Source organism: Mixophyes fleayi, chromosome 2 (genome assembly GCF_038048845.1).
Source record: "Mixophyes fleayi isolate aMixFle1 chromosome 2, aMixFle1.hap1, whole genome shotgun sequence".
Lineage (NCBI taxonomy): Eukaryota > Metazoa > Chordata > Amphibia > Anura > Limnodynastidae > Mixophyes > Mixophyes fleayi.
Window position 1 is genome coordinate 122,835,719 of NC_134403.1, and position 15,705 is coordinate 122,851,423.

At 40.6% G+C, this 15,705-nt stretch overlaps 1 protein-coding gene across 2 annotated transcripts in view; it reads left to right on the top strand.

Annotated features, from left to right (window-relative positions):
• Positions 1-449: 449 nt before the first annotated feature.
• Positions 450-15,705, top strand: part of CLDN10 (claudin 10) — a 35,536-nt gene continuing 20,280 nt past the window's right edge. Inside the window, exons 1-2 of one of the 2 annotated variants that reach the window (XM_075198045.1) lie at positions 450-1,347; positions 5,273-5,351. In XM_075198045.1, the coding sequence (XP_075054146.1) occupies positions 5,282-5,351 (70 nt within the window). In that variant the 5' untranslated portion in view covers positions 450-1,347; positions 5,273-5,281. Of the gene's footprint in view, positions 1,348-5,137; positions 5,352-15,705 lie in introns of those variants that run through there. The other variant, XM_075198044.1, reaches the window with a different exon arrangement.

Genomic DNA, 15,705 nt, shown 5'->3' on the forward strand with positions numbered 1-15,705 from the left:
GATAAGGGCACTCGGTACGTATTGGTGAAGGTGATAGCTCTACATGTCGGTGCCTTACTGTGGCACCTTCATCTAGAACTGCCATCTTCCCAAAGGACCTTTAACACTCCTGTCCCTTCTTCGGTGCCATCTTTATGATGGGCCTGGGACCCACCCTACTCGCTGTGGGGCTGGGACTCACTCTACTCACAGTTGGACTATGACTCACTGCAGCGTACTCTGTGGGGCTGAGACCCACTATTCGCTCTCAACTTTCAGGGCCTTGGCCCAAAATCACACACTGCTGGCTGGGTGAACAGACCCACTGCTAGGCTGGTCTGTAGTTATCCCGTAGCTTCAACCTACTGCAGGAGTTACACTTCCTCAGTGGGGCTACTACACTCTCTCATACATGGTGGGGCTGGGACCCAATACCACGCACTCTGCTCCAAGGGCTTCTGGGTCCTGAACAGTGACTGTAGCAGGGTTCTGTCCTGCTTTCACTTCACTTAGTACCTCCGAGTGTGCATGCAGACCCTACTCCAGCTGGTATAATGGCCTTCTCTTGTGCAACACTTATCTCGCATCTAAGCAGACCATAATCCTAGCCTAATGCCGGGGTCACCTATCTGTGATCCCCCTTGTGGGATACGGCCCACTATTCTGTACCACCCGAAGGGTGAATGCACCGACCCCGAGCCAGTACCCTTGTCGCCATTGGAACCTTTTGCAGCTCCCAACTACTGGCTACTGGTACCCAAGCAACTATGCCACAGATTGCGAATATCGAAAGCACCAAACCTGCATACTACAGAGCCCTGTGTGTGATCCCCTGCAGCTTTACCTGGCTTGCCTAACCAGAACTGGGTAATCCCACTGCTGCCACAAAAAAATTGAAAATACCATGTTTTCTGTCCCAATTCTACCCACTTCACGCTGGCTGGCCACCCAGGGGTGCCTTACTATGCCAGGGAAGCCTACCCCAGTACCTTCTAAGGTTCGTATAGTCACTCAGGCAAATACAGTTAGAAAGTAAAACAATACATTTATTGTAATAAAAACAATCACTAAAATATTATATACACACAGTCAATAAATGCCAGGCAGGTTCACTAAACTATCTGTCCCTTACACTACTAGCTTAAGGAGTTACAGTCACCTGTCTGTCCTGACTTGACAACCCATTGATCTGCTGATGTATTTCACAGGTAGAGAACGGCAACTCAACACCAGATCTTGCACCTTCCAGGAATCAAATCACAGAACGAACATCATTTCATCCTGGAGCGGCTCCTTATATCTAGGGTCAAATTTCCAGTGTTTTCGCCTCCCTGGGCAAACCCCTGGGTCTCTCTTTCTTAAACATAGGTGAGTGATGGACTAGGATGTGGTAGGTGGAGTTAAGATGAGCTGTTATTCCACAGTGGCTCCCCTGCAGTTTCCCAGAGAGAATGTCTGAGTCAGTCCTGTGGAGGAAAATGAGCACTAATTGGCCTTCCCCACCTCCAAATAACAGATAACAGTTAACCCCTCCTGAAATTACCCCCTACATTGTGATGTCACAGGGACCCCAACTGTTCCATGACTCCTGTAAAGAGAAGAGGGGGGAGAATTAATGCAGCTCCAGCCCCCTCACCTGTATCCTGGACACCACCTGATTCTTACCCATAACCCACATGGCTTCAATTTGAGAACAATGCATAACAGCATCACTGAATTAACAACAAACACGTTTTTACAATGGGTAACATGGAATGAAGAAGTCTCTTATCTAGGTATGGCTACAATGTCAACTTATCCACATGTAATTAGACAATGCAGTTGTACTCTTTTGAACTGGGGAACAAAAGCAAGGGCTATTAAAAAGTGCATGCTATAATCCACATTTTGTGATAAACAAGGGACAGGCTGGTTAAGGTGTTATTAAACTCGTTAAGTGACAACGATCAACAATTTACTATGTTTATAAAGTGCAGGATATTGTTTATTTGGTGGAGATATCTAACAGGTGAGTACACTGTGTCAGATTTATCCATAAGAAACTTATTTATGATTTGATTAAAATTAAGGATGAATTTGATCAATTAAAATTCTAATTGTCTGATATTTCTTCAGCAAATAGTAAATGCATTTCTGTAATAATCTGGAAAAATCCTTATCTGGAAGGTCAAAAGTATAAGGAATGAATACTGATTTTGAATAATGATATTTCTGTAATGTTAAATGTAAGAATTTTAGGATATTGAAGGGTGGGGGTCACATTTTTGCACCGAGTGATATATAACATAGAAACAACCTTGATCATATCTGCAGGAAAGTAAGTGCTTCCCTAAAGGTACATAAATATGTATTGTAAGTGATTCATTGAAAAGAGAGAGATAAGCCTGACATGTGTGCATCTTTGTGCAATGGAAAAAGTGGTCCAGATTAATGTGGGTCAAGTCCTTAACACGAACAAGAGACAGGAGAGCATTATGCCTGCTGTGGCTATACCTTGTAGTCAGGCGCGGGCTGGGAGGTATCAGCCCGGGTTGCGCACAGGCGGCCACATCACATGACACGCGATGCGGCCGCGTCATAATGACGCGGCCGCATCGCGTGTCATGTGATGCGGCCGCCTGTGCGCTGACGCGGTGTCACGCGATGGGGCCACCTGTTATATGAAATTTTTTTTTGCATCCACAACGGGGGATGGGGGGAGGCGTCTGGCCCGAACAGCCGCTAGACTGAGCCGCCTGGGTGCCCGCTGCCCCCCGGTCCAGCCCGCCCCTGCTTGTAGTGACAACATTTAGAGTGGTTTCACATTACTGCATGCAATGTTTTACATTCAGAGGGAACTTCCTGGTTGCTAGACATACTGAGTATTGGGATTCTACTTCTGTTATCTGTTTCTGTTGCTGTTTCCCTGTGTATGCGAGCTGTTTGCTTTAATTTATTTTGAGCTGGATTGCAGGTGTGCTACCTACATGTGTTAGGATACTGTTGTAAGATGTTGAGTATGCCTCCCCCTCTTCTTCATCACTCTGTGCCTCCCCCCTCTTTTTCATCACTCTGTGCCCCCCCTCTCTTCTTCATCACTCTGTGCCTCCCTCTTCTTCATCACTCTGTGCCTCCCTCCCTCTTCTTCATCACTCTGTGCCTCCCTCCCTCTTCTTCATCACTCTGTGCCTCCCTCTTCTTCATCACTCTGTGCCCCCCCTCTTCTTCATCACTCTGTCTTTTTCTGTTTCCCTCCCCTTGTCCCCGTTCTTTTACTTACCTTCCTATTGGCTTCTTTCATCTCTTTTCTACTCTTCTTGTATTCTGTCTTCTTTCTTCCATGCTGGGTCCTCTTTGCTCCGCTCCTCACTCAATAATAAATATATATATACTTACCACATTGCGGCGCAGAACCTAATAATCTGCATCTGATTCTGAACCTGATAAATCTGCATCAGATTCTGAACCTGATAAATCTGCATCAGATTCTGAACCTGATAAATCTGCATCAGATTCTGAACCTGATAAATCTGCATCTGATTCTGAACCTGATAATCTTAATCTGATTCTGAACCTGATAAATCTGCAATCTTGCTGATCAATTGTGTTATAAAATAAAGACTGTCATTCGAAGTCACACACCTAGTTATTTCTGCTGCTAACCTCACACTGAGGGCCTGAGTCATTAAGGAGAGCAAGGCAAAACATGGAGTAAATTTGATCCTGGACAAACCATGTTACAATGCAAGGGGCAATACTGGCTTTTTTGTCATGTAGCAAACAAATACTTGATAACTTTATATTTACACTAAATTTTAACGTTGAGCTTGAATATGCCCTACAACAACTATAAATCTGTCCCCACATTTTAAATTTATCTCCTCTTGCAATGCAACATGGTGCAAAGTTACTCCTTTATTTGCTTTGCTCTCCTTAATGACTCAGGCCCTGATTGTCTACATATTATTGTTACTTTTGTAATACACTATTACATTCTTGTGCTTGTCTTGCACAGTGTATGAGGTTAACTGCATTATTAAGATGAAACAGCAAGGTCAGAGTTAGATTGAGACACTCTGGGGCCCTAGACAAGATACTGGTTGGGACTCGTCTCTAAAATACCATCCAGTGTGTCCTGGCACAATCACTCAAATAACAGGAGTATTATCAGGAGCAATTACCTGGAGCTTCTAGGGGATGGAGAGGGAGGTTACAGATGAACCAGAGGGAGTGAAATGGGAGGAGTGTCACCTGATGTGTGTAATAAAGGGCACAATCAATGAACCTGGAGAGAGATGGGCTCTGTCATTAGATGGATGAAGCCCAAAAGAGTGTGAGTAATGGAAGCAGTCATGTGGTGGGTGCAATTTATGTGGCAGACAGGGACTGAACATTAAGGGCAATCTGCGCTCCTCATCCTGGCTCTGTGCATGGCCACTTATTTCACAGCTCACACTGAACCAAAAAGATGAACCCTAGTCACAAAATAAACCTGCTGATAAGACACTGTGCATAGCTGAATCTCTGGTCACCAGAGGTTATGGCCATTAAAGTAAAATAAATGCAACCTATTCATCATTCCGCCCATGTAATCCACACACAGTTTTTTATTTATTTTTTTACAATTACTCTATTAATTTGTACTTTGTTTGTCCTCACCTGAGGCCTTGTTGGGAGGCTTTGCCTTTTTACATAGCAACTGTGATTAAGAAAAATGCTATTTCTCAATTAATCATTAGTTTGGACTTTGCTTTTAAGCTTGTCTCAATTTAAACATTAAGTATTTAGGAAACCTAAAGTGGTATTAACTGAGCTTTTTATTCACCTGCAGAAAAAACAAACTAAATGATTCATTTAAAATGTATATGCAATAGTGTATTCTAATGTATGCGTTTTTCTTTATTGCTAATAAGATAGGTTTTTGTTTCATTATTTGTGGTAGTCTTAGTATTTCCTTCCCCAGTGCATCCACCAGTGAAGTGTACTTTGCACCTTATCATGGCTCGCTCCACTGAGAAAGGAAAACCATGTTTTACAAGCGTCTAATATTTTTGTAGCATATGTAATTTGAACATGCTGCTTACGCTGCAATGACGCTGTCAGACCACTACAGCTTCCCATCTTGGTCAATTCTATTCTTTAAGGTCCCGTTCAGGTCACTTGGAAAAGTGATATAAATATGTCTGGATTACAAATATTGGCGTTAATATGTTGTATTTCTGGCACTGGAGCAGTAATAGGTGCAGTTGTTTCAAACGAATGGAGAGTGACCAGTAGAGCAAGCTCTGTAATTACCGCCACTTGGGTTTTTCAGGGCCTATGGATGAATTGTGCAGGGAATGCTTTGGGCTCGTATCACTGCAGACCTCACTTCACCATGTTCCGTGTAGAAGGTAAGAAGAGTTGAACATGCTGTATTTTCTGATGCTCTCTTAGTTATCTACAAATGTGCATTTGAGCTGTATATCTATGATATATAAGGTATGATTTAATATTTTCCTCCTTTTTGCATTTTCTTAACTCTTTTACATTGCTGTAACAATGCACTTGGATCTGTATTGTAGTCTCTGTTTATACATTAATATATTTTAAAAATAATTTAAATTATAATAATGACTGATTACAATGTTTATGTTGTCTTGTATTTTCTTTACAGGCATTAAAATAATTTAAAATAGATACTTTGTGACACATTTAAGATGTCTAATTTTATTTTATGTTTAGACTGTAATTACACAAAAAAATGCCAATTTTGACAGCCCTTGGTTTTTTTCCATAATTTTTCATATGAATTTATTTTGATTGTTATAAATCAACAAATAGATGTAAGTACAGCTTGATACAAGAGCATTAGTTAATATATAATTTCATTGTATTAATTTGTTGCACTGGATTTCAGTTGTTTATAAAGAGAATTATGCCTCTGATGCAATTATATTTACCAGAGGAAATAGATTATATTTGGGCTTTTCTTTGAACATAAACAACTGTCTTGTGTTTAGTATGATTTGTTATTTTGTTAATGCTGCATAAACGGCTTGAACAGTTTTAATATTTTATATAACAGACCCATATTAAAGTTTTCTGTAGTTTTATGATGCACAGGTCAATTTTTCATTTATTTTTAAAAAAAAATATGCATTTCCTGGAATGGAATTAAGTGTAATACATTTAGAAATATAATAAAAACAATGTTTTTTAAAAAAAATCCCAGTCTCATGAATAAAATAAAGTCAACATTTTTTGGAAATAAGATAATTTTAAGTGTATTTTCTTTCAATTATATTATTTTTTTTTCAAAATGGGTATACTGTCTTTGTTGAAATGTAACTAGTATTCAGCAAATGTCTCCTGTATACAAAATGATGCTATAAAAAAAGAATTGTTCAAATTATTGAAGACATTTTTAAAATGTTATTATAATTGTGTTTGCTATTTCCTAATTACCTTAGTAAATAGCAAATAACCATCTATATTAATACTGAAAAGTGTACAAATTAAAATACTAATTTTAGAAATTTTGCATCTTGAAAGTAGGCCCATCAATACTGATTTAATATAAAAATAATATATAAATTGGGGCATACCTTGCTAAGTACACTCAAGTGGTAAACAGGATTTTGTTCTATGGGATGGGAATATTTAAATGCTGCCGGGGATGGATTTTTCCACTTTTCAGAATTAGTGTAAGCCAGGCTTCATATTGTACTTATAATGGGATGTATTTTGCACCTTTCAGTTGTATTTTTGGCAGAGAAAGGAATTTCAAGGTGCACGTCTAACAATGTGAGATAAAGTTTCAAAGACAAAAGTAACATGTAATTAGACATGCCTAATGTCCCCTTGCTCACATGATTAATTTAAGACATACATGTGGCAAAGCTAAGCAGTGTATTAAGAGAAAAACATAAAAGTTGCAAGTAATGAAAAGTTGAAAGTAGATTGGACTTTGTAGTGACATTTATGCTGTTACCACAATGCATATCTTCCATAGTGTCTGCAAACCCAAAACTGTAGATACATAGCAAATGCCAGAAAGTCGATGTAGCACTTGCACAATAAAAGCATGAGCATACCAAGAATTAGTACAGTCCCTCTTTTAAAAGCAGCTACAAGATATACTTCATGCCTTTAAGAGATACAAAAATATTATATGGATGTTTTTAATTAGTTACTGCCTTAAAGGATAACATAAAAAAAACAAAATATGTAGTAGTAAGCTGACATCAATAAAATAACTAAATCTTACCTCCTGTACCCTGATTTTCCGATACAGCAAGATCAGAGGAGAGCAGTTATTTTCTTAATCTTGTTTAACGCCACACAAAGCAATTTTTTTAGATCTTGATGGAGCTATCCTTTAATCTGCTTCACAGTATTTGCCATGTCACATATATTAGGTTTTAAGGTGTGTTTTAGTAATTACTGAGAGGAAAAAATATTTCTACAGACAATACAAATACTAACTATCCATCTTCAAATGTGAATGCTGTTTGAGGGGTTTCACTGTATAGTCAATGAAAAATATATATAAGGTGTTTGGTGAACTTGTTTTACTTTCTTGGTTGCTGTTTGAGATAAAAAAATTATTTTTGGGAACAACCGCATGAGAATATGATGGTATTTTCGACATGTCTGATTTTCAGGCCAGTCTTTAAAAATTATTAACATGGAAAGAAGTGCTCTACTTTTTAAGATCATTGACTACATTTTTCCACTCAAATATGAAGATCGAATGGCTGTTTTTTCCCAATGTTAAAGTGCTATGGAATTTCCTGGAGCTATATAAATATATGTTGATGATGAAATGTAAGTTTGCATGAAAGTATCGGAGGTAGCAGTATTCTGCTATGATTAAGACATACAAATTTTATTACATATATATTGTAGGTAAGAGCCAACTTCACAGATAAATAGAAAGTATTTCTTAGCTACCTTAACAACATATATTATTTAATTATTGTATATCCAGACTATAGAGATAATTCATTTGTTTGAACAAATAGCGTTATCCAAGAGAAGTTCCATATAAGGATTAGGTCCAACACATATTGAGACCAATTATGCAATTCTCTTCATTCGGTGATTAAACTGCCAACCTTAGTAAGACCTTGGGCTAGATTTACTAACAGGCGTGATGCATGGCGCCTTGAAGCCGCCATGCATCGCGGCGGTTTTCCGGCGGGTTTGCATTGCAAACAGCCGGATTTACTAATGGGCGCATTTCAGCTTCAATTTGAAGCCGCCGGCGATGTCACGGCGGGATGTAATGCTCAAAGCCGCCGGCGGCTTTGAATAGAACATGGCGCTTTTGCTTTAAATGACGCTTTCGTGTAAAGGCGTTTTTTTTGAAAATTACACCTGTCTCCTGGCCTGTTACTATTGGCTATTTTCAAACTCAGGAGATTTGACATCACAAGTCCTATATAAACCACTGGCCTGACACTTTTTTCTCTGATAGGGTTTTGAGGAGTTTTGAGAGAGGAGTTAGTTGGTTTGTGCTTTGTGAGAGTTGGTGAGAGTTGGAGTTTGGTTGGATTGGTGGAGCGATATCTGATTGAAGTGTGAGTAGTCCTGTGGTATTTTTCTGTTTTGCACATTTATTTTCTGTCTTGTATTTTTTGTATTTGACTTGTCCTTTGTCTGTGTTACTTGTGTGTGCCTGTGTGGAGAGTGTGTCTGTATTTAGTGTAGTTTGTCCTTTGTGTTTGTAAGTCTTTCTGTGTTTTCTGTGTTTGGCATTTATTTGTCATTATGTCCAGAGATAGGAGGGGAGAACAGGCTGAGGAGAGGGAGATGGAGGTTGAGGGGTCAGAGGAGGGAGAGGGAGAGGTTGAGGAGACAGGACAGGGCAGGAAAACCAAGACAGGGAGGAATGTGCGCTTCTCACATGATGAGAATTGTGTGTTGGTGCACAATATCATTCCCTGCTACGAGGTCATCCTAGGCAACCTGGCAGCCCAGACTCCTCTAAGGCGGCGTCACCAATTGTGGGGGCGTGTCTGTGATGCCGTGAACGCGGTGGGCCCACTGAAGCGGACAGTGGCACACTGCCGCAAGCGCTTCTCTGATATTTAGAGGAGGCTTAAAGAGAAGATGGCCCAGGAAAGGAGGTCTACAAGGCGCACGGGCAGTGGCCCCCCACTTCGTATGGAGTACACCACATATGAGGAGGAGCTGCGCCAGATAATGCCGGCTGAAATTGTAGGGGGCATAAATGTGCAGGACACAGATTGAAAGGAACCTGTTGCCAAAAAGTGAACTGCACACAGTAGTTTGTGTAGTCCTGACACTGCATTAGAGTGGCTGGTTATAGGCTCCAAATCAACCTTCACTTGCTCATACAGTGCCATGAGGTTAGTACGATTGAGGCGAAACATTTGTACTACCTCCACATCAGCCAAAGACTCCAGATTCAAACGCACTGGAAATGCACGTGGAGTGCGGGGTCTTTGCAGGCTTCGCGGAACAGATGCCAACTGCTGTTCATCCTCCTCCTCCTGGCGCCTTTCTGCCTCCATCAGGTAAAAAGCTGCAAACATACACAGGCAAGAATGCACCACATTACCTGCAAAAGCCATTCTCCAACAAACCCACACCTGCCAAATAATGAGGGGCCCTTTTTGTAAGCATCATGATTAACTGCTGGGCAATAGACGGTGATTGTCTGTGATTGCTTCAGGCAGAAAAAACATTTTTCACATGTGGATTACATTAGCATTAAAATAAGGGTTAACTATGTAATGCAACAATTCCCATCCTAATTTCTTTGAGGCAACAGTATTCTAGTGGTTTTTTGGAAAGTACAAAACAACTAGAAAAGGAAAGGTGAAATGAGCTTTTACTATGCAATCATACTATGTGAAAAAATAATGGAAAAAAAAAAAAAAATAGCCTGAAATTTCATGACACTTTGGCCATTTTCTATACACAGTCCTAATGGGTCGATGGACATGAAATAGGCCTTTCTCTTATGGTCTGATTGGCAAAATACCTGAAACAGCACACTGTTTGAACCATCACGCCGCTCACAAGCAGCGCTTTCATTTTGGTCTTTTGAATGGCGGTTTTCCGGCGGCTTTATAAACCCCCTAATAGTAAATCCGGCTGTTTGTATGTTGAACATTGTTGAAACCGTCATGGCGCTTTATACAGAGGCGGGTTTGAAAACATCTTTTCTGGTCGTTTGGACGGAGGGTTTAGCCTTAGTAAATCCGGCGATGGCTAAACCGCCGCCAAACCCGCCGAAAGTCAGCGGGTTTACAAACACGCCTGATAGTAAATCTAGCCCCTTGGATTTAAATGAAATAGCGCTATGTAAAACACCTCTTAGTTCAAGTATAAGATGCAAAAAAACAGAGACCATCCATCCCTTTTAGGGAATAATCCCATTAATATTTACAACTACAAAAACAGTCCATTAGGAAACAATTGAGAAGCCAAAAAAATTTGCTGTCCACAGTATATTGTTTCTGTACTTGTAACTAGATGATGATCTGGCTTCTGTGAAGCTGAAAAAAGTCTGGATATAATAAAAACCACAATAACGCTTATAGTAATGAGCTGAATAACAATTAATGAATTAACAATAATTAAATCATCATCAAATATCGGAAGGAATCTGGATACTTGTGGGTTTAACTATTTGTATTCATATGACTGACCCAATAATATGAGCTAATTGCCAACTTTGACTCAGAGAAACTTTGTTTTTTACTATAGCTTCTGCTGCTGTCACTTGCCAACATTGTGATTAATCTATTGAACTACAATATATATATATATATATATATATATATATATATATAGTTATTTTAAATGATTTTAATTGTTTTATAACAATAAATGTATAGTTCAATTTATAAGTAATAATCAATTTTAATTCACCTTAACCAGCGCTCTTCTGTTCTTTTTTTATTTTCACATATACTATTTGTTTACAATTTTGCTATACATTTTGATTAATACATTTATTTATAAATTTACTTTCCAAACACTTTGTAGTGCTGCAGCCTGGTTCACATGAACAATACATCACCTATCTTTCTAAATAATATACCATACAAAATTGTTGATCTCTCAATGTTGTTTTTTGAGTATTTCTGTATACTTTTTTGTGAAACGCCAGGGTTTACCTTCTTCAGCAGTCATGGTTTTCATGGGGATTTTAGAGCACAGTTCTTGGCTTACAGGCAATGGATGGTTTCATACCTCCTTTTTATAGAAAGTATATGCTTCTCTAGAATGAAAGCTGATTTCCTTTTAATTACTTTTTAATAATTTAACACACTAAATAGAATGTGTTTATGTACATCAGTGCAACTTTTATACACCTTTGATTGCACAGGTTTAACATGGTGTTTGTGTATAGAGACATGGAGGATGTGGATGTGAGGCTACTTCCTGAACAAGCTGCATAAACTGCATTATTCATATTGGACCTATAATAATCTAACTGAAATCAAACAGGTTTCTATTGGGCATTTCGATGGTGGAAGATGGTGTTGTCCTCATCAATCATACAAACAGACCCCAGTACTGCAGAAACTAATCTGGCCCAACTTTCATCCAATTTGACAACCTTTGTGTGTGGACAAATTGCGCAGTGAGAACTAAGTGTCAGGATCAGCATTTAAAGATGATAATTAGGGGGCGTGGTTTGGACGCCATCGGAGGTAGACGCCTGACTGGCAAGCTCCGGGGAAAAGGTGCCCTAATCCACTTACATCGGGACTTCTGAGACCCCAAATCAAGCCTGCTGATCCCCGCTGCGGACCGCTAGATAAGTGTGCCAACTGCTCACACGGAGAGTGACAGGAAAGCCTGCAAACCGACGGAGAGAGGTGTGGGGCCTGCTGCTGTACATGGCGCCCGGCCGCGGTCACATCCGGCCGTGATATCAGGGAACTGCACTAACCTGTAGAGGCCAGCTACATCCCGGCAGAGTGTTCAGCGGCAGCTGGGGACCGGAGAGAACTGCAGGGACCGACTCAGCAGGCGCTGCACATGCAGATATGCAGATCTGAGGGAGAGGAGTTGCTGTATATGGCAGCGAACAGAGTCTTATCTGCTCCACTACCACCAGAGCTGCTGACTGGCCGGCTAAGGTATTGTGCCCGTGTCCCCCCACAAAAGCAGGCATTAGAAGTGCTGTAACACTGTAACACTGAAGTGCTCTCTACACTAAATTTCAGTTTCTCTCTAGACGGAGGCAAAAATAAGGCAACACTGCCAACTGGTGGCTGCTTTAAAAATATAGCTCCTTTCTGTGATAACCTTGAGCCTTTTACATCTTTGAAATATGTCTAAGCCACTTATACACATGGCGTGATTGCAGGGGGTCCCTCTACCCATGTCAACCGAAATATCTCTGAACTAATTATCTTCAATGTCAACCGACCAGAGCTAACGCTGCTTTAACAACATACCACTTATCATAATACGTGCTCCTGCGCAACCAGTGTCTTGGAAAGTTTTCTATCTTATTGTAGCTCTTCCTGAGTGACGCCGGAATGGCCTCGAAAAAAAATGCGAAAGGCATCTCATCTGCTTCACCAGTTCAATTCTTCAAACCACAGGTTTCTACCCTGGAAGCAGGTACCTCTAAGAGGCTGGAGACATCCAGGACCAAGACCTCCGATGCTACGCCAGCTACTCAGGGGGCAGCTCACGGTGTGGTCCCTACTGACAACCCGGATTCTGAGGGTCCTATCACGATCAAGGCTATGCAGCACCTGTTCTCCACCTTTAAATCTAAATACTATCAAAAATGAGATCGTCGATCAGGGAGATACAGAGGGAAGTTGCTGAGTTAGGTGGTCGTACTGGCCACATTGAAGACAAAATGGAGGAACTGGCGGCCTCACACAATAATCTCATAACGGAACATGAAACCTTGAAAGCAGAATTTCGGGACAAATTTGCGGATATGGAGGATAGATCCAGACGGAATAACATCAAGATTCGGGGTATTCCAGATTCCATTACCTCAGCTGAACTACTCCCCTATGCATTGGATCTTTTTCGTAAACTATTGCCTGACGCGACTGAACAGGACTTGATGGTTGACCGCATACATAGGCTTCCCAGACCAAGATCAGTGTCGGATGACCTACCTAAAGATACACTTATGAGAATCCACTTCTTTCAAACTAAAGAACGTATCTTGAGAGTGGCCAGATTGGAAGATAAAGCTGAATTCCTTCAGAATCTTCAGATATTTCAAGACTTCTCTATGGCTACGATTTTTCTAAACAGAGATCCTTTCAACCAATCACGAAAGCTCTAAGAGCCCAAGACATCATATATAGATGGGGATTCCCAGTCAAATTAATCATTAGGAGGAATAATTCTACTCACACTATTTCTTCGGTTGAAAACCTGGAATGTCCCTGTTCAGGAGCCTGCTTCAGTTCCTAGTTCCCGCGTGAGACAGGACTGGTCGAAATGAATATTCTAATGGGCCTTAATGGTCCTGATCTCTCTACATTTGAGTAAATATTCGGGAAGCCCTATATCAACATGATCTCCGGGATACGGATTGTGCGGCTACTCAAACATGATCTACAGTTTCCGGGGGACGACTCGCCAGGGACTATCTGGAGTCATCTAAGCACCCATGCTTAAAAATGCCTTTTTGTTTTCACTAAGTTATGTGTTATGTGTCTTTATATCTGGTTACGTTACTTACTGCAGGTGCTGGATGTCGCTGGAGGACACCGCGTTCCGCCCCTGGAAGCAAAAGAGTTGGATACCTGTCTATATATAGGTTACAGTTAACGGTTAAGGTACTATTTTTGTACTGTGTCAATGTTTTGCTGGTATGTTGTTTTGATTGATATATCTCTTCGCCCTGGATATATTCCATCTGATACGGTTAATTTTAGATTCTTTAAAATTGCGGGGGTTTGTCGGGTTAACAGGGATGAGGAGTGCCATAATTGGCCTGACCAGCCCCAAGTTACTTATTTTGCTGGTCTTTTCCTTTCCCTAACAGCAAATACTCTAACCCAATGTTTTGGGTTATCTCAGTTTTTTTCCCCTTTTTTTTCCCTATGTTTCCCGTTCCCACCGTTATTTCCCCCTTAATCAGGAACACCCCATTACATACTAAAGTCGCCACTTCTAATACTCTTGTTTTGGGTACCATTGTCTCACTTGAGGCCCATTCTCCCTACTCTAATATACATTGCTACAGGGTACCCCATTTTAAGAATGACCACAGGGCAATAGATTACTTACAGTATAAATTAATAGACACACTTATTATTCTAAATGGTTAAATTTCTTACGCAAAATGTTAGCGGTTTGAATTCTCCAAATAAAAGGAGACTAGCCCTAACTTCATTCCACAAGCTGCATGCCGACATAGTATCCCTGCAGGAAACACACTTTAGGGCGGCAGCTCCCCCCATTCTTCGAGATAACCATTATCCGACTTGTTTCACGGCAAATGGCCCATTAAAACGTAATGGAGTAGCCTTGCTATTTAGCAGTAGAGTTACTTATGTGAATAAGACTACCATAGCAGATAAAGCGGGCAGATACTTGATTCTAGTCGGTCTATTAGAAAACAAACCAGTGACCTTGGTTTCACTTTACGCTCCAAACTCACGTCAGATTCCTTTTGTAAGAAGAGTGTTCCGGGAAATAGAGAAACACAAAGAGGGTAAATTGATAGTTATGGGGGACTTTAATATTGTGGCAGACCCTAGGCTAGATAGGTCATCCCCAGTTCCATCCTCTCCTTATAATCCTATTCTTCCCGCTATACCAGGACCTTCTTTAGCCTTTTCTAAGTTGTTAGCAGAGTTCGACCTGTATGATGTCTGGAGAACCTCGGAACTGAGTGGCAGGGACTACACATACTTTTCCTCAGTCCACAATTCATACTCCCGTATAGACCTTATCTTAACTGATAAGTGGACATTACAGGCCACTAAACAAATTAAAATTCTACCAATATCTTGGTCTGACCATGCTCCTGTGTTGTGGACGTGGCATAGAGACCGACCGTATGACCCTCCTAGGTCCTGGCGCATGCCAGCATATTTATTGACACTTCTGGAAGCTAAGTTAGACTTTAAGAACGCTCTCCATCAATACTGTCAAAATAATGCCCCAGAGGACACTAATATTTTTAATTTGTGGTGTGCTCTGAAAGCAGTATTGAGGGGAGTGGCGATTCAGACAGGTGCCCGATTAAAAAGAGCTAATGCATATCGCCAAACTGAGCTAAAATTAAAATTACAAACCTTAGAATCCCAAAATAAGCAACGCCCTTCTTCTGAACTAAAGAATGAACTGACACTGGTCCGAGGTCAACTTCAGAAACTGTTGATGGCCAAAACACAACAAGCTTTGACTAAACTTAGGCAAAAATTCTATGTTGCAGGGAACAGAGCGGGGAAGCTTTTGGCGAGAAAGTGTAGGGGTCAACGAGCTAAACATAGAATTAAACATCTAGTGGACGAAAGTGGACAAAAGGTATTTAACCCTAAAAGTATAGCGAATATGTTTGCTCAGTACTATGCTAAACTCTATAATTTGAAAGAGGATAGCCTATTGCATCAACCATCTCCGGCAGACATAGATGGTTTTTTAAATAGCTTGCATATCCCTAAAGTAGACCCGGAGACTGCAAAATCCCTATCTGTCCCCTGGTCCCAAGCTGAAATACAAACAGTTATTAAAAACCTACCAAGAGACAAAGCCCCTGGCCCTGACGGTTATATCAATGTTTTTTTT